The sequence below is a fragment of the Quercus lobata genome, chromosome 7 (assembly GCF_001633185.2).
Source record: "Quercus lobata isolate SW786 chromosome 7, ValleyOak3.0 Primary Assembly, whole genome shotgun sequence".
NCBI lineage: Eukaryota > Viridiplantae > Streptophyta > Magnoliopsida > Fagales > Fagaceae > Quercus > Quercus lobata.
This window is the reverse complement of record NC_044910.1, coordinates 3,479,011-3,499,567: the sequence shown is the minus strand read 5'-3', so window position 1 is coordinate 3,499,567 and position 20,557 is coordinate 3,479,011. Positions and strand designations below refer to the sequence as shown.

At 33.6% G+C, this 20,557-nt stretch overlaps 1 protein-coding gene and 1 pseudogene across 1 annotated transcript; both read left to right on the top strand.

Moving 5' to 3' along the window:
* Nucleotides 1-2,304: 2,304 nt before the first annotated feature.
* On the top strand, nucleotides 2,305-3,504 carry LOC115951402 (F-box protein CPR1-like). The gene has a single exon (XM_031068621.1). The coding sequence runs from the start codon at nucleotides 2,305-2,307 to the stop codon at nucleotides 3,502-3,504; it is 1,200 nt and encodes a 399-aa protein (XP_030924481.1).
* Nucleotides 3,505-12,287: 8,783 nt separating this feature from the next.
* LOC115951401 lies at nucleotides 12,288-20,557 on the top strand (annotated as a pseudogene).

Genomic DNA, 20,557 nt, shown 5'->3' with positions numbered 1-20,557 from the left:
CTTACCTCATGTCTAACTTTGGGTTCCTCCATTTGGATTTGAACATGGATTCTTGGTTTGGATATTGCAAGAAAGATAGAGGACCTTTTACACATCTTGTAGATTTAAGTTGATCCACATAATATGCAATGATAAGAATTGCAAACCACTCAACGAGTATAATAATCAAGGCCTCTCTCATCCCGTTTGTGCTATCATTTGAATCCTACCACCTTATACCATCTATGTAGTGTATTTGTGCAAACTCAAATAGACGATATAAAGAGATTACAGGATATAATTCCATCACGATGATCTAAAATCCTACGACAACAGAAAACAAATTTCATAACAGATAGTGTTTATGCAAAGTATAAAGGAAGAACATAAAAATTTAATTGGAATACATAAGGGTTGGGTCTAGGTGCAATCTTGCCAAATTATAATCATTTATGAATTATGACCATACGTCTTCATTAAAAATTGAGTCAGAATGCGTATTTTCAAATTAAATTCTCATCCATAATAACCTTGAAAGAATGGTTACTAAACATACTGGTTGTATGATAAGGAAAAAGAAAAAGGAAAAAACCCTCAAGAGAGGTTAGTATAATTTATCAAAAACAATAAATACAATTCGGACAAAGCTCTTGACAGCTCACAACCATCAAAAGCAAGAGATCCATTTTAATTAGGTCACCTTCTGAAGGGTTGTCAAGTTATAGGAATCCATTTTGTTAGGCATAGTAAAAAAAACTGGCGAAACTACATTATTAGTCTCTAAAATTTACCCTATATGCGCAATTGGTCTCTCAAGTTTCAAGTGAGCGCAATTGGTCCCTCAAGTTTTCAAAATGAGCAATATAAGTCTTTCGGTTAATTTCTGTTAGTGATATTGCTTACGTGGCTAACAGAATAATGACTTGGCATTATTTTTAAATGATGTGGCATTTCTTTTTATTAAAAAGTTACAAAATTAAATTTACACATAAGAAAGAAACTAGAACAATCCAATTCAAATCTTTATCCTAAGCCGGTAAAAAAAATCTCCATTTGCACAATACGTGAGTGATTTACCAACTCCACTGAGGCATTCTCGCAAACATGTGGGGAGCCATTCACTATGCCCTGTTTTACTATTGAAGTAGTAGATCATGTTTTATTTTTACTTTTATTTTTTAATGTGATTTCGATGTGGAGCTGTGGATTTGAATTCGCAAACATCCCAAGATAATTTGCTTCGGGGATATTGCCGACGATACATTGTTGTAGCTCCAGTCACCGGAAGCTTGGGGTTGGGTAGTAGATCTATGGGGTTCTTGAAATCTTGAGGAATCCTTTTTTTTTCCCCCCCTGTTTAGTTGCTGGGAAAGTGAGGGGAAATAAAGAATTAAGAATTTGGGTATTGGGTATTTGGCTGCTAGGAAATAAGTTTTTAGATTTTTGTTGTTTTAAGCTTTGTTTGATGAAGAATCTTTTTCTTAATTTTTTGTAATTATCTAATGCAGCTCAAGATGTTAAGAATCGTGTGAATTGAGTTGTTTTATCACTTTGACATTGCCACCTCTTGTGTGCGAATTCAAAACAAACATCAACCCACCATGGATGACGTGCAAGAAGGCCTTGAACAAATTGCAAATGGAGATTTTTTTTTTTTTTTTTTTTTTTTTTGGTACTGGGTTAGGATAAAGATTTGAATGGGAATGATCTAGTTTCTAATTTTGTAATTTTTCAATAAAAAAAATGCTACATCATTTAAAAAAAATGTTAGATCATTATTCCGATAGCCACATAAGCAATACTACTAATGGAAGTTAACCAAATAACTTATATTGTTCATTTTGAAAACTTAAAAGACTAATTGCGCTCAATTGAAACTTAAGAGACCAATTGTGCACTTAAAGTAAACTGCAAGGACTAATAACGTAGTTTCACCAAAAAAATTTGGGTTACATTAAATTATTTAAAATCAATATTCAATATAAATGAAACTATTTATACTATTAGAAATAATATTCCAGTTTTACCAAAATTAAATTTCAAAATACTAAAGTCAAATCAAATGAATTTAAATTAAGTATCGAAATTAAAAACAAATAAAACTTTTTTTTTTTTTTTTGAGAAACTAAAAACAAATAAAACTAAGTAGAGAGTCCAGACCCAAATTCTATACTTCACTCGCAGAGTCTAGAGTCCACAATCCAGAGACCACTAATAGTCCACAACCCCTCCTTTCCTTTTGCCTTCTCTACACACACGCTCCGTTAATGCCATTGCAATTAGCTCCTCTCTCTCTCTCTCTCTCCTCTCTCTTTGAAAGCAACAATGTCAGACAACAACAACAAGACGTTAAATCCATGGGGATCGCTTTTACCTGATGACATTGTAACCAATATTTTCCTTCGCCTACCAATCAAATCCATAATTATCTGCACCTCTGTTTCAAAAAAATGGAAATCTCTAATCCTAGATCCCAAATTCAATTTCATCTCCACCCATCTCCACCACTCCTACAACGACAACAACCACAACCTCCACCTCTTCAGTTTGGACTCACAAAAAACTGAAGACAACAAAGAACTCTACGTGTTGTATAACGAGGATGATACTGACTTCACTCAACATGCCAGCTTTGATATCCCTTTGCATGGTCCAGAACTTGATCCCCTCAACAAAATATTACATGTGGTCGGTACTTGTAATGGCCTTCTCTGCCTTTCGGATTATTCACTAAAAACTGATAGAATCTTTCTGTGGAACCCTTGTGTTGGAAAGTATCTCAGACTTCCTTCACCCAATGTCACCTACGCTACACATGGTGTGTTCAAAGGGTCCCTTGGTTTTGGATTTGATCCCGAAACTAATGACTATAAAGTGGTCAGGGTTGTGAGCTTTCCCATTACACCTAACCTTCCAACGTTGCAACACAAGGTCGAGGTTTATTCACTTTCCACTGGTCAATGGAGAATGCTTAGGGATAGTTTGGTTCCCACTTGTGTTGTCTATGGTATTTTAACACAGTCATCTGTCAATGGGGCTATGCATTGGCTTGTTTCTAGAACGGCTAATGATAACCAATTTGATCATTTTGGTTTGGTGTTTGATTTGCACAACGAGGCTTTTCGGGAAATACTGCTGCCAGAACTTCCAGCTTATACGCATCAAAGAAGTACGCTGTGCGCTTCTATTTCCACATATCGGAATTCCATTGCCTTGTTTCATGACGATCATAATAGTCTCTGTCTCGATATATGGGTGATGAAGGACTACGATGATGTTTCCTCGTGGATGAAAGCTCTAAGTTTACCTTTAAGAAAGAACATAATGAGGGCAGTAGGATTTTGCAGGAATGGTCACATTGTGTTGGAATTGGATGGTGGACAACTCATATCATGGGATTTGGAGACCCAAGAGATCAAGGATTTTGGGATTATTGGATATAATTTCGTTGATGCATATGTTGAGAGTCTAGTTTTGCTTGACAAAACTGCCAACAATGCAATTACATATTACAGAAATAGGTAAGATGAATTTCATAGTTTTTTTTTTTTAATTAGTTTTTAATTTTGTTTTTTATATAAGCTTCGCATAGATCATATCATACCTTAGATATCAATATATACTGTTTGATATGACACTGTTCTATAAATTCTTATCATTGTTCATTGATTACCTTAATTAAGTGGCTTTATCTTTATGACAAATAGCTTATCAAGGTTGTGTTCCCTATCGATTGTATTGAGGGGATAGTTGAGTATGTAACTTGTATACATAAAATAGTTTATATCTATTTCAAATTTTCTTTAATATAATTATTTATTACTTAAATTAAAAGTGGCCAGTACTGCTGGCTGTCAACTTTGAGCCATCTTATTTATCAAGTACATGTTTTGCTGCCACTTATAATTTACAATGTATAAATAGATGTGCTCAAATTTTTCTTTGTTGGCAATTTTGTGGTGACCTCTTTTTATTTCATATTTTCACACTCATATTAAATTTTCATATTGTAGCAATTAGTTTTGTGATAATTTATGATTGTTGCTAGACAAGAAATTATTGTTCAGTTACTTATAATAAAAGAAAAACCAGAAATTGTGGTTCAATTTGTGCTTTCTGTAGATATTTTTCTTGCTATAGAGGATGTTTCCTTCTGCATCTAGTTTCTTTTAATTTCCCCAAACTTAGTACAACCTTCACACCAATGCCGCAAAGGTTGTACTCAATCCAAAATCCTAACTCACCTCCCAAAAAAAAAATCTGCCAAGAAGCTAAGTTAAAAACTTTTTCTTTGTGATTTATATTTCTGAAATCATTTCATTTTACTATGTGCTAATTCTCTTGGTTTGTTCTTTAGGTCAAGGTCATCTTTTAGAGGATGATTATTGAAAGTGGGCATTGGTGTTATGAATGAAAATAGTACTCAGTGATCAATTACTGTGGATGAAGGGATACTTTAGAAGTGTATTTTTAGTTTTGAAATACCCTAAGTAATAGCCAGGGATGTATTACTGAGAGCATATTGACAGATGATGCAAACATTAAACTCAAAATAGTGTTTTGTGGTTTCCTAGTTGGCATTGAATTTACTTTCAAATGTTTTGTTTTGGTTGTAAAGAAGAACAATTAATGCGATATTGTGCTCATGTTTTGTTTTACTATAAATTGTGTGATATTTTTACTCTAATGTGAACACTCTGTCTTTTCTTCACAATTGCCCTTTGTTAGTAGCAAGATATCTTCTTATTATGTAATTGCTGGCATGGAAATATGCTTAAATGATCATTTACCTTGGTCCCCCATTCTTCTTGGTGCAAATGTTCATGTGGTAAAGGATTTGGAGTAATTATTAATATGTACATTCTAAAAAATGACAAATAACAGTGTAGGTTTGTTCTTTATGATTACCACACTAATTAGTGTTATTTTATCTACTTTTGGAATTTAACCATAAACAAGAGTGCACTTACAGTTCTTAATTTCTTGCAGGACTTTGTGCAATTATGGTTGGTGATGAGTGTAGTAACAGACTTTAACTCACCAAAAGAAAAGATTCAACGAAGCTTTTTGATGGTGCTTTGTTTCTTAGTATAGAATTAGTTTATATTCCAAAATTGATTGTACTTGTTTATGTTAAGACTCCTTTTGTGGTTAATTACACTATTCTTATATTAGTATTTATCAATGATTGACAGTTTGGTTTTAGTTTGTTTGCAGAAATGATTAAGCACTTAATTTTGATTATCATGCTTGCATTGTGATGAAGATGCTCACCAACATAGGGTGTGTGTGTGTTTTGGGGACAAGGATATGTTGCCTAATTGTGTTAGATTTCTCCTTGCCCAATTGTAGTTGTTTATGTAAAACTCTTTTTGTGGCTACATCATTCTTATGTTAGTATTTATAGATGATTTCCAATTTGATTTCAGTGTGTTTATAGAAATGTATAAGCAATTAATTTTGTCTGCCATGCTTCAATTGTGATGAAAATGCTTGCCAATGCAATGTGTGTGTGTGAGTCGAGGATATACTACTCAGTTGTGGTAAATTTCACCTTGCTTGGTCAACTAGATAGAAGCTATACTTATACCTATCCAATGGATCTAAACGTAATACATCTAAGATGATGGGAAGTTTAGTAAAAGGAGGGTGGGGAAGAGAAAATTACCTATTACATATTACCATCTAACAAGGGCTTTGCAGGGAGAAAGCCCTTGTTAAGTTTGACTAATGTAGTACATTTTGCCTGCTATTAATATTCTACTTTCAAGAACATTTTGGCTGTTTAAGTTTGACTGATATAGTTTATTAGTTATTTCTGATTTCTATCTAGCCATATGATATAACGAACAATTAAACCTAGACTATCATATAAAAGAGAGAGTGAGAATGATTCTAAAATTTCTGGAATCCAATACATCATTTTTATTTGTACTACATCTTAAGTTTTTCTTACATGAATACATCATGTAAGTTTGAAGCGCTCATAATTTAAGGATGAAAAATACATTAATAGTTTATGCTTCTCACTCGAAAGTCATCCTTTGATATTAGAAGGGAAGTTTGAAATTTGTTACACCTCTTTGCATGCCTTGCTCTCTTCCTTGACCATATTCTGAGCAGCCCCCCAACCCAAAAGAATTAAAAAAGAAAAGAAGCATCTATATCAGACCTTGAACAATTCTGAAACATGAAAGATGATGATCAAATGAACTCAAGTCTGCTAAGGAGTTATAGATTCCTCAAGCACCAGATGAAATTCAAATTTAGGTCAAGCTGTTCCAGGTTGGCCCTCTACTCAAAGCAGTTTTATTATTGCAGTTGTTTATGGTTGTTGTTATTGACTTTATTGCAATTTGGAAATTACTCTCTCACCTGTTACCACATTTGTACATTAATTGATTGTGTGTGTATATAAAAGAAAAATTGTTCTCTTGAAACGTCCAAAAGTTCACGTTGAGAAGTTTGGATGAATGGTTGATTAATATAGACAACATTTTGTCATTTACTTTTTTAGAAGAAGTCTTAGAATTCTTTGATAATTTAATTTCAAGATTTGTAAGATCTTAGGTTGTTGGCAATACTCTTTTTGTAATATTTCTCTGTTCTCATTGAAATTATATATATATATATATATATATATAGAGAGAGAGAGAGAGAGAGAGAGCAAAACTTAGGTACTATTCCTTAAGTTCCCCTTTTAAGATTCTGTCATGTGGATTTTTTCTCATAGGAAGGAAATGTATTTTTTAGTTAAGTAGCTGAATCTTAAAAGGAGAACCTAAAGAACATAAATGTATTTACCTAAGATAAATACCTAATATACTATACCTAAATTTTGTCTATATATATATGTATGTATATGCTGGAGCATTTTAATATTAATTAATTAAAATAGATTTATATTACAACATAAATGTAAAGATGTGAGAGTTAATATGGAAAATAAGGAGTTAGTAAAAATGTTTAATTCCACATTGAAAATGAGAGAGATTATTTTATTCTTTTTAATTGTGGTGATTAATGGGCTAATATGAATTGATTAAGATATTAGATTAGATACATGCACAAAGGGAAGGTGAAGGGAGGAGGTAAAAAAAGTAAGCAACTTCTCATGTATCTTTTTTCCTCCATAAATATTTTTGTTTTTCCTTAAATGAAGATTGAGTAGTGCTTGTTTTAAGCTGCTCCCTCTTTTTTTCCCTTTCACTCAAGAAATCCAGCAACTCTAAACACTGGTATGCTATTTGGAGGTGCTTTTCTAGCTCTTAACACCTTTAGAGCACCCACAGTAGATGTGGGATATGTGCTAAAATCTAAATATTTGGCACATGTCCCACACCAAACACCATTTAACCTCATTTATCAGATGTTCTAAATGCCATATTTTTTGCAACATGCTACAGTAGAGTCACAAATTTGCCACGATACGGTAAGCTGTGGCATATGGATTTATTAATTTTTTATTCCTCTTTCTCTCTCATATCTCTTTCATCTTCTCCTTCAGCTATTCAGTATTCACCGCCTCCATCTTCACTCTCCCATACTCTTTCTTCTTCCCTCTTCCCTTTTGCTCTATTCTCTTCCCATTCATGAATATAAGCCACCACCGATTTCCTCTCTACCATCACTGATCTATAAAATCCCCTTCACTGGTTCTTTTTTTTTCCCCTTTTGTTCGCTCTCTCCTCTCTGTTCTATCTCAGAGTCGCCTATCAGCGTGGGCGTATGTCTCTGGGTTATGGGTTTGTGATTTTGGATTGTGATCGATGTGAGTCTCTAGGTTGTGGGTCTCTCCTCTCTGTTCTATCTTGAGTCGCCGATTCGCTGTTCGTTGTTCTCAGAGTCATCAATTCGCTGTTCTATCTCTGAAGGTTTCATCGATTCATCGTTTCTCTGAAGGTTTCATCGATTTGTTCTACATCTACTGCGTATAGGAATAAAGAATCAGGTGAAGAGATTCTATTTTTGGGCTCAAAGAGATTCTATTAAGCACCAGGGGACTGTGAGAACAAAGGACCAAACTTTAGGGGTCATAAAGAATCAAGTGAAGATTAAAATTGAAAGTAAAGGTGTACATCCCAACTCTAGTATGAACAAAAAAACCTGTACCAAATGGGGTATTTCAAATGTTGTGTTTAAGCCTAAAGTTTGATCTGTGTACAACTCTTCAGCTTTTGCAGATTTTTCTTCCTACTATTTGCCAAGTGGATATGTGGTTGTTTAACTTTGCATTATCTTGTATTTTGGTTTGTTTGTTGTTGGGAATTTGTCCCTAACCTGCGTATATGGGTAGTCAATCTTGGTTGTGTAGTTAGATACTGTTATTTGGTTGTTGGGAGTTGTTTGCTCTATTGTAGCTGTGGCTGGTTTTCCAGCTTGTTGCTTAATAAAATTCACTTGATTATCAACAAAAATAAATAAATAAATGAAATGCGATGGCAGTGTTCAAAGCTATGTGTGCTATATGTGATGTTATTTCCATGTTTCAAAATGGATGGACTCAATAATCAATTGAGTATAATTTCTGAAATATGGATGATTTCCTATTACTAGTCCATTAAGTGGATCAACCTTATTTTGTTTCTTTGTTCTTTCAAATATATATGCCCTTTTGTTACATTTTGTAAGATCAATCACAATTTTACTTGGGGAAGTTTTTGCCATTTCCCCTTCTTGTTATGTGGTTTCTTGTATTTATTTTCATGGTAATCTCAGTTATTCTTTGGTTTTTTTGTGAATTTAAGTTTTGGGTCATTCTTATTTTTTGGATTCTTGTTCTGGGCAACTCTAGTTCCAGCTTTATTGCTGCTAAATTTGGATGCTTTGGCTTTTAGCTTGATCAATTTCATAGAAATTTTTTGGTTAACAATATTCTGACTATGCCACTTTCAAGAATAGTGTCATTGAGATGGTTTCTTGTGAAATTTTAGTTTAGCTAAGTAATATATATTGGGTTTTAAGCTATGAAAATTTCAGTGGTACTAAGAAATTTTCTTTATTGGAATCTACATGTGGGTGCATTCTTTTGTAAAAAAAAGGTTATTTTGTGCAATATTTGAATCTTTGTTATGCTTTGACAAGAATCATATCAATGCGAGAAACACCATATGGATTTGATTGGTTTTAGTTGTATCTGTAGACAATTTATTTTATTCAAGTGTTACTAAGCAATAATGTGATTTTTGAGAACTCTGGTGGATGAACCATTGGTACTTTTGTGGATCATCTGAGACATATTCTATTTTCTGTTTTACTAGTTTTTGAACCGTTTGCTGCATATATGCCTCTCCTGAATATGGTATGATAGGGGGTTTGGTTTACTTCATCAATAATGTGGCACCTTCTCAATCGGTCCATTACAAGATTCACATTAATTTTGATTTTTTTTTTAAACTAAAAAATTCATTAAAATGAAAAAAGGGCACTACCCAAAAACACAGGTTGTATATATAGAGTAAAGCATGAAACAACTTTAACTTGACAGGTTGGCTTTTAGATTGCATATGTTTTTGGCTTTTAGATTGCATATGTTTTTGGCTTTTGATATAAGCCTTGGTATTTGGTGTTATCTGGGTGCATGTGTTACTTGCTATTCTATATAGCCCGGTTGTGCTCAGAACCTGTTTGTGCTTGAGTTTTGTTATCTAGCCTTGTGGTTTGTTTAGACTCAGTATCTTTTTGAGTTCTTGGTTTCTGGATAGGTCTTGTTTTGATCAGTTTGAGTTCTTTGATACAGGAGATAGCTTCTTTTGCCCATTTGCTCTCACTCAGTGACAGGTTCAACGTGTTTTTTTTTTTTTTTTTTGAAGGTGACAGGTTCTAAGTTTTTTTTTTTTTTTTAAATGCTTAAGAAAATATTAATTTTTAAAAATATGACAGTTGAATTAAGAGGATTGTTTGAAAATGTTACCGTTAGAATTGATTAGATTTGAAAATATGACTGTTGTAAGAACAAAAATTACCGTTAGGAACAAATAATAAAGAAAGAATAAAATAAGAATTAAAAAGAATTAAGAAATAATATTTAAATGAAGTGGTAAAAATATAGAACATCTGATAAATGAGATATTGTAAAATGATAAGGTAAAATAATAAAGTAGACTTTTGGTGTGGCAAAATAGCATAATTTTTGCAATGGTTGTTACGGATGCTCTTAGCTTAAATATCAGGGCAAGAAAAATCTAGTTTACTATTCATTGTAGGGCAAGTAGGTCCAGATTTGTATGTGACTTGAGACATTTTTTGAATCTCGAACTACCTTTTGTTGAGTCTGTAGTTATTGATTTAAGGCTAAACTCTTTCAAAATTGGGCTTACATTAAATTATTTAAACTAAATATTCAATAAATAATTACAAACGATATAATTAGTCATAATATTCTAATTTTGAGAGAGAGAGAGAGAGAGAGAGAGAGAGAGAGAGAGAGAGAGCAAAACTTAGGTACAATACTTAGATTCTGTCATGTGGATTTTTTCTCATGTAAAGAAAGTATATTTTTTAGTTAAATAGATGAATCTTAAAAGGAGAACCTAAAAAACATAAATGTATTTACCTAAGATAAATACCTAATATACTATACCTAAATTTTGTCCATATATATATATATATATATATGTCTATGTTGGAACATTTTAATATTAATTAATTAAAATAGATTTATATTACAACATAAATATAAAGATGTGAGAGTTAATATGAAAAATAAGGAGTTAGTGAAAATGTTTAATTCCACATTGAAAATGAGAGGGCTATTTTATTATTTTTAATTGTGGTGATTAATGGGCTAATATGAATTGATTAAGATATTAGATTAGATACGTGCACAAAGGGAAGGTGAAAGGAGGAGGTAAAAAAAGTAAGCAACTTCTCATGTATCTTTTTTCCTCCATAAATATTTTTGTTTTTCCTTAAATGAAGATTGAGTAGTGCTTGTTTTAAGCTGCTTCCTCTTTTTTTCCCTTTCACTCAAGAAATCCAGCAACTCTAGACGCTGGTATGCTATTTGGAGGTGCTTTTCTAGCTCTTAACACCTTTAGCTTAAATACCAGGGCAAGAAAAATCTAGTTTACCATTCATTGTAGGACAAGTAGGTCCAGATTTGTATGTGACTTGAGACATTTTTTGAATCTCGAACTACATTTTGTTGTCTGTAGTTATTGTTTTTTTTTTTTTTTTTTTTTTTTTTTTTTTTTTTGTTAAGAAGGGAGACTTTTATTGAAAAAAAAACTAAAAAGCGGCCAAATCAGCCTGAACGAAAGGTAAAGTGCGATATGGAACATCCTCCATCCACACAATACTATTTTGTGTTGACAAAGCTAGCCTACCTAAACTATGAGCAACTTTATTACCATCTTTCTTTACATGAGAGTATGACAATTCTAAATATGAGCCGGAGAATAACAACACGTCTTTTATTAAATGGGCATAAGGGGCTAACCCATATTCTTTGCATCTGAGGGCCTTGACAACCACTTCCGAATCACCCTCAACAGTGGCTCTATGAAGTCCTAACTCGCTACCCAATTCCACAGCTCTACACGCTGCCAATGCCTCGACTTCCATTGGCTGGTAAGCCTGTCCAATTGCTGCACCAATGAAGCAATAACCTCCCCCTGACAGTCCCGTACAGCAACACCAATCCCAGATTTGTTGTCTGCATTTGAAAGTGCTCCATCAAAGTTGATCTTATAGCTGTCTGGTGCAAGTGTTGTCCACGTAGTCTGAGACGTTGAGCTTGAGTTAATTCGGCTAGACCTGAGGTTGCTTCTTCTAATTTCATTCCAGCTCTCCTCTGCCATTTTTTGCAAATCTTTAGTAAGGTAGCACGTGTGATTCAGCCTGAGTTTGTTCCTTTGGTTCCAAATGCTCCACACCTGAATAGCGAAAAGGTCCAAAGGCTTCCCATTTTCATAAATCCAGCTACACAGCCCTTTGAAATCTTCAAAATGAACCCTTGAACGGAAGTTCCACCTGTCACCTTCCCACACCTCATTCAAGCCCGTACATTAAATTATTTAAACTAAATATTCAATAAATAATTACAAATGATATAATTAGTCATAATATTCTAATTTTATTATTATTGGTTAATTTTGAATTGAAATTTACTTGAATTTGAATTTGAATTTGGATTTGAAATTGAAAATTACACAAATTTGGAAAATAATTGAAAATTATACGAAATTGAAAAAATGAAAAAGAAAAAAAGCCAACCCAACCTAAAATGGACATCACTATGGAATAGAAGGACCCTGTTTTAAGTCCAAACCAAATTCTCTCACGGACTGCACGCTCCACAGTCTACACGTCACAGTGCCGAGTGCTTCACAACCTTCCTTTCCTCTTGTCATCTCTCTCTCTCTCTCAATTCAGCGGCAATGTCAGACAACAACAAATTGATTCAATGGGAGTCTTTACCTATTGAGATTGCAATCGATATCTTTCTACGCTTACCTATCAAATCCATAATCATCTGCACATCTGTTTCAAAATCATGGAAATCCCAAATCCAAAACCCAACTTTCATTTCCACCCATCTCCACCATTCCCACAACAAAAACAAAAACCTCCTCCTCTTCAGCCTCTACTCACACACTCACAAAGAGTCCTACGCATTGCAGAACGAAGATGAACCTCATTTCACCCAACACTCCAGCTTGATTACCCTTTCCATGTTCCATTCCTTCAGTCTCCAAACGGAACATTCCGTGTGGTGGGTACTTCACCCAATGTCTCCCCTACACTAGGTTCGGCACGTTTATTGGGTTTGGATTTGATCCCAAAACTAATGACTATAAAGTGGTCAGGGTTTTGCTCAACCTGAGGTCGAGGTTTATTCACTGTCCACTGTTGAATGGAGAACGGTTGTGACTGGTTTGGCTCTCATATGTGCTGCACGTCGTTGTGAGTCACAAGCATTTGTCAATGGAGCTATGCATTGGGTTGCTTGCAGAGTACATGATGACGGATTTCAACGTTTTGTTTTGGTGTTCGATTTGGGTGACGAGGTCTTCCGTGAAATACTGCTGCCGCCTGAACTTCCAGATACCTGTGAGTTGCCTTTTATATCTGGGTCTGTTTCTGTATATGGGAATTCCATCGCCTATAGTTATATTGGTCGACATGGGCATGATAGTCATTATTTCATTTTATGGGTTATGAAATAGTATGGTGTTGCATCGTCATGGACACCATTTTATTCTGCTGATGGAGTTTTCAGAATGGCCATACCATGGCCAATAGGATTAGGAAGAATGGGGATGTTGTATTCATATTGCGTGAGAGCAAAGAGTTTAAGGATCTTAGGATCATTGGATATGAGAATACTTTTGTTCATTCTTTCGTTGAGAGTCTAGTTTTACTTGACAAAGCCGCCAACAGTGCAGTTATATACTAAGGAGAATAGGTAAGATGCATTTCATGTTTATTTTTTTCAATGGTTTTTCATTTTGTTCTTTGAATGCACTTGGCATTGATTATATCATACATTAGATATGAATATGACACTGTTGTAAATTCTTATTATTGTTGATTCATTACCTTAATCAAGTGGCTTTGTTTTTAGGATAAATAGCTTATCAAGGTTGTGGTTTCTTTTGGATAGTTGAGTACATAGAATATATACTTAAAATTGTTTGTTCTCAATTCAAATTTTGTTTAATATAATAATTTATTACTTAAAAAAGAAAGTGGTCAGCGTTGCTTACCAACTTTGAGCAAAGCTTATTTACCAAGCCAAGTTCATGTTTCCTGCCACTTATAATCTACAAAGTATAGATAGATGGGCTCAATTGTTTCTTTGCTGACAATTTTATGGTGACCGATCTTTTAACTCCTTGTTTTCACACTTGTACTAAATGTTCTTCATATTTTCCTTGTATTATTTATTCAAAAAATTTCTCATTCTGTCAAATGTAATCTGTATAAGCTAAAGATTTTGCTTGTACATTTTAATTCTTCTATTGCCTTAAATGCCTATCTTCTTACTGGAAAACAAGGAGACATCAGCTCTTTAGCTGGTATTGCTTGTTTTGGGTGATTAAGAAATAAGAACTAAAAATGACCTGTTGATATCTCCCGGATCTATTTTGTTATCTTTCCTTCCTTAGCATGATTTGCATCATTGTTTCTAGTCCTAATAAAGTATTTTGCACTTACCTTATTTTAATAAAGAGCAGTTATATTTTGATTTTGTTAAAAAAATGTCATTTTTAATTGAACTGGTTCAATTATTAAGCTGTTTATATCTTAGTTTGATTGGAGTTGGACCATTATGATGTGCTTTGTTATGCACTGATTCTTTTCTTACCCCATTTTGCTTATTGTTGCCTATGCTTGTGCAGGTGAGGATCTTAGGGACTTCTTGATGCCTTGTCATACAATTTTGGAAGAACGTTAACTTCCAACAAATTTGAGAAAGATAAACAACTAGCAGCAGTTATCAAGCATATGGTTTTGACTCTGTAAATTTCTCCCTTGCCCTTGAAAGTTGTGACTTTTTTTTTTTTTTCTAACATAATAGGTGATCAATGATTTATGATAATCTATTGTTAGCACATGACCTAATTGAGAAAATTAGAAAGACTAGGAGGTGGAAAACTTGGTTGGTAGCCTATAAAGTTGATATGAATAAAGTTTATGATAAGACATATCTGGGACTTCATTTTGACTATGCTGGAAGAAATGAATTTTTGATTTAAGTGGTGCATATGCACAATTTCTTATCAGATTCTATTGAATGGTTTCCTGGGTAAAATTATTTTCCCTCAATATAGCTCAAGGCAAGGGGATCCACTTTCACCTTATAAGTGTGCAAATAGCTTGTCTTTGGCCCTTTGTTCAAGGCAATAATGATATGCAACATAGTGTTTTGAAATTTTTTATGTGGTATTGTTTGTAATTCTTTCTAGAGACATTGTAGGGAGCAGGAAAATTCTTTTACTAAACTGGAATTCTATCTGCAGATCTAAGAAAAGATCGTTGGTTAGGATGTAGAAAATGGGTCCTTTAAATAAGGTTTGGTAGCAAAGCAGTTCTGTTATAAAGGAGTTATCTGTAAACATAAGGATTTAATGGCTAAGTACTGTGAAGGAAAGCATTTTTAGTTTCAGATCTAAGCATTCTGACTATTGGGTTGGAAAGGTGTCCTGTCTTGTAGATATTCAGCTTTGACTGAAACTACATGGTGTATTGGAGATGGTACTTCAGTTTCACTGAATCAGAGTTCTTATGCAAACTGCTACAGATCTAATCGATTGTGACAGATTGTGTTGTAAATTTTATCTCACTAGGAACGTTTACCAACCTACAGTGGCAGGTGAAATGAGTAAGATTTCATTGTCTAGAGGAAAATTTAAAGAGAACTTAATTTGGCTAAACTCTGAATCTGGACTTTATATTGTTAAAAAGGGTACTTCTTAAGCAAAATCCAGACTTTGGAAGATAATGATGGTACTGTTGTTTCAGCTTGGCAGGATTCTTTTTGGGCCAGATATGAGAGCTTGATATTACCTTTTAAATGTCTTATTTTTCTGTGGAAATAATTAATAATGATTTGTTTGTGAAGTCTGACCTAATTAGAAGACAAGTTGTAGTTTCTGCTTCATGTGTGAAGACAAGTTGTGAGTCATTTATTTTTCCCTTGTCCAATTCCAAGTACAATTTGGTTTACTTCAGTGTGTGATTTTAGTGGATTTTTTTTTTTCCTTGGGATAAGTTAAAATGGATTGTTTGCAACCCCAATCAGTGAGGGTTAGGTTAGAGCACTGGCTATTTGTTTTCTTTGAAAATAATTTTATTTTCAAATTCAGGATGTGAAAAAAAAAAACCAAACCATAGGGATTCTTACCTCTCCAATCATGTGATAAATTGTAATTCTAGATTACCCCAACCAACCAAAGGAAATATGATTTGTAATTATTATAATTGAACACCGTAACCAGTTAATGGGGCTCTGCATTGGGTTGCTTTCAGGGTTAATGATAATAAATCTTATCTTTTGGTCTGGTGTTCTATTTGGACAACGAGGTGAAATACTGTTTCCAGAACTTCCAGGTTATACATATAAACAATGCAGGTTTGTTGTCTGCTTCTGTTTCCATTTATTGGAATTTCATCGCCTTGTTTAAAAAAGGTTGTTTTAGTTTTTAAAAGGGTTGTCATATGGGTGAATTGTATTTATGGGTGATGAAGGAGTATGGTTGCATCGTTGTGGACCAAAGTTTTAAAAATTGATGAGGGCATACCATGGCCAGTAGGTTTTGAAAGGAATGTTGAGGTTATATTGTTATTGTATGAAGGACAACTTGACTCCCGGGTTCCTAGGAGCAAAGAGATTAAGGATCTTTAGGATTATCGAGTATGAGGATGCTTTTGTTGATTCTTATTCTAGTTTTGCTGGGCAAATTCACCAACTGAGCAATTACATATTAAGGAAAATAGGTAAGATGCATTCAAGCTTATCTTTTTATGGCTTTTCATTTTGTACCTTATATATACTTGGCATTGATCATATCATACATTGGATATGAATATATAATGTTTGATGTGGCACTGTTTTATAAATTCTTTTTATTACTAATTACCTTCAAGTGGCTTTATCTTTAGGATAAATAACTTATCATGGTTGTGGCTGCTGTTGATTATAATGAGGTGATAGTTGAGTACATAGCATGTATATTTAAAGTTTTTTGTTCATTTCAAATTTTCTTTAATATAATCATTTATCACTTATTAAAAAAAGTTGTCAATGTTGCTTATCAAGCTAAGTTCATGTTTCATGCCACTTATAATTTACTATGTGTAGACAGATGTGCTCAACATTTTCTTTGTTGGCAATTTTATGGACATCTCTTTTAACATCATGTTTCCACACTCATACTAAAGTTCTTCATGTTCTCCTTGTATTATTTATTTATAAAGTTTCTCATTATGTTAATCGTGATCTGTTATGCAGAAGATTTTTCCTGTACATTTTAAATCTTCAACTATTTTGTTATCTTTCCTTAGCATAATTTGAGTTATTTTTCTCTAGTCCAAATAATGTAGTATGCTTGAATGTATTGAAGAAGACTTGTTTGTACTCCTCTTCTGGAACTATTCTCTTAATCTCTTGTGATTTTTGAATGAGTTAGTATTTTATATTACACAATTGTTCGAAGTAAAAGCAAAAGGCCAATGCCATTGGAATCAATAAAGAGGAAAACTAGGTAAATAGGGTCCAACTCTTGCAAAGAAATTTAACTTAATCCCACAAAAATTGATGTAAACCCCAATTCTTGCATAAGAATCTATTTGTTGTGGATGAACGATCTTTGGCCAGCCAGCCACAGTGCTACACAAGGTCTAATGCCACAATCATGTTTTTTGCATTAGAGTTCTCTCTTTCTTTCTTCTTTTTTTGTTTGGGGGTGGGGGGGGGAAGGGAGTCAAGCCACAATCATGTTTTTATGCCACCGTTCTTGTAACCATTTTTCTGAAGTCGTTTATTCCATTCGTTCAAACATGCATATTAAAACTGCTTAAGCTGTTCTATTAACCTTTAATAAATTTTTACCTTTAAATTTTTTTCCTATCTTAAACCAATTTAGTACCATATGCATATTTTCTGCAAGTGACATTTGAACTCAAACAAGCTATATTACTTATTATAATACCTTGGAGATAGCACAACCAAAAGACCAGTGATACCCTTATTATATTCATCTATCTTTAATGAGGAGCTTGTGGCTTATATCCAACAAGCTATATAACAATACTTTGTCACAGACTAAGCGTACCATATAATATTTCATGCAATTCCACCATGGGCAATCTATGTCCTATTGCATTCTATGTTGATGTACTTGTAAAACTTGACTTTCCCACTTTCCAAATCACTATGTTCATGATTAGCGTTTCATTGAACATTGCATGTTTGGAATTTTTTTTTTATATAAAAAAATTTACTTAAATTGGTCAAAAGAGCATATATTTGAGCTAGAGTCACAACTAAGCTCCAAATCCTAGTGTAACCTGATCTTGTGGTTAGCCAATACCAATTTTCACCTTGAATGATGAGGAAACCTTCGCATGTAGAGGTGTTTGGGGTTCAAATACTCCTGTAGGACCATTAGTTTTGCATTATTGGTACCTTAAGGTGCCATATATCATGCCTTTTAGCAACTATGCCCTTCGTTGTTTTTTCATTTTTCTTTCTTTGTTACATGAAATATTTTAGTTGTTGATGAGATATTGCATATAGATAAGATTTAATATTATAAGGGTTTTTTTTTTTTTTTTAGTCTATGCATGATAACCCCCCCCCCCCCCAAAAAAAAAAATAATAATAATGGATGTAATGTCTTCACATTGTGTGTGTCTTTCTTTGACTTATAGCATTTGGTTACTAATTTTTTTGTAGAGATGTATAATCGCTCATTGGGTTTGATAATTCTTCTTCATGCAAGCATATAAGAGGTTTTGCTTCCATTAGAGCTCCCTGATGAATACATTCCCCTATTTGGAAGGGAAAACTATTGAAGTTCATAGGTAGTTAGCATCTCTTTAGCCTTTTAATTTTTTGTAATGGAAACCATGTTGATTATCAAAGAAATCCTAGTTTCATGAGAGTGATTTCTGTTTCTAGCAATGAGATCTGTGATATTCTGTGGTTGTCTCTTGGCAAGAAATTGTGGTTTAGTATATGGTGTTTGTATGTATTTTCTTGTTATGGAGGTTACCAACAAGAAATTGTGGTTCAGTATATGGTTTTTGTATATATTTTTCTTGTTATGGAGGTTGCCAACAAGAAATTGTGGTTCAGTATATGGTTTTTGTATATATTTTTCTTGTTATGGAGGTTGCCAACTTTTGCATCTAGTCCCTTTTATTTTCCCTCGTTTAGATTGTTGTCTCTGCTATATAATTTTTCTGGTTAGGAGGCAGCAATAAGTTGTAAGCATTGGAAGTCTTTCCTTATAGACATCCCTTTCATCCCACACCAAAGACATGAAGGTGGAATTTAATCCAAAATCCTAACACAAGTCCTAAAAAATCTACCAGGAAGCTAAACTAACAACTTAAAAAAATCTACCAAGAAGCCTTTCCTTATAGACATCCCTTTCATCCCACACCAAAGACGTGAAGGTGGAATATAATCCAAAATCCTAACACAGGTCCTAAAAAATCTACCAAGAAGCTAAGCTAACAACTTTTTCTTTGTGATTTATAAAGCTGAAATTTGTGTGTATATATATATATGTATTTATTTGAAATAGAAATATATTCTAACCTAATCTAAGTGAATGTGTGTGAAGCTTCTACCTGGAGACTTGAACCCCGACCTCTCTTCCCTCACTGCACAAGAACTTATACTTATGGAGTAATCATTACGCCAAGGGTGTGCGGTAGTAAATTTGTTTCATCTTATAATGTGCTAATGTTCTTAGTTTGTTCTTTTGGTCAAAGTTATCTTTTACTAACTAATAGCTAAAGAGAGAGGACCTTGGTCTTATGAATGAAAATAATACATTGAGAGATCAATTATTGTTGAGTAAGGATTAAAAAAAATTGTTGAAAAAGGAATAGCACCCTTCAAGTAAGACACATTGAACAATCAGGTGTGTGTGTATGTATATATATACCCTTAACTAATAGCTAGGGATGTGTTACTTAGAGCATGTTAACGAATGATACCAACCTTAACTTTTATAGGGTTTGTGGTTTTCTATTTGGATTTGGCCTTACTTTCAAATCTTTTGTTTTGGTTGTAAAGAACAGTTGATGACATATTATATTTAAGTTCTTTGTTTTACCATGAATTGTGCGCTAATTCAACTCTATTATTTGCTTTTGGAATACTGTCTTCTCTTAGGGATGTATTAATTTTATTTTATTTTTCAGTTCGTGAATGATTATTTTTTTGGATTTCCTTGGATGATTTTTTTCCCAGTGATTTACACAATGAGAGATGTCATCGTGAGCCACATGCATTTGTCAATGGAGCCATGCATTGGGTTGCTTACAGAGTGAATGACAAAGGATTTCAGCATTTTGTTTTTGTCAATGGAGCCATGCATTGGGTTGCTTACAGAGTGAATGACAAAGGATTTCAGCATTTTGTTTTGGTGTTCGATTTGGGTGATGACGTATTCCGTGAAATATTGTTGCCGCCAGAATTTCCAGTTACCTATGAATATGGGTTCTGCTTCCATATATTGGTATGTTTCCATATATGGTAATTCCATCACCTATATTTATGAAAAGCCTTATATTGGTCAAGATGGGCATGACAGTCATCATTTCATTTTATGGGTAATGAAAGAGTATGGTGTTACATCATCGTGGACACAATATTTTACTGATGATGGAGAATTCGGAAAGGTCATACCAAGGCCAATATGTTTTAGGAGGAATGGGGACATTGTATTCGTATCAAGTGAAAGACAATTTGTCTCTTGGAATTGTGAGAGCAAAGAGTTAAAAGATCTTAGGATGATTGGATATAACAATACTTTTGTTGATTCTTATGTTGAGAGTCTAGTTTTGCTTGACAAAGCTGCCAACAGTGCAGTTACATACTACGGAGAATAGCTAA

Excerpts from the sequence above, each read along its gene's own strand:
- LOC115951402 (XM_031068621.1), top strand. The coding sequence starts at position 2,305 with ATGTCAGACAACAACAACAAGACGTTAAATCCATGGGGATCGCTTTTA.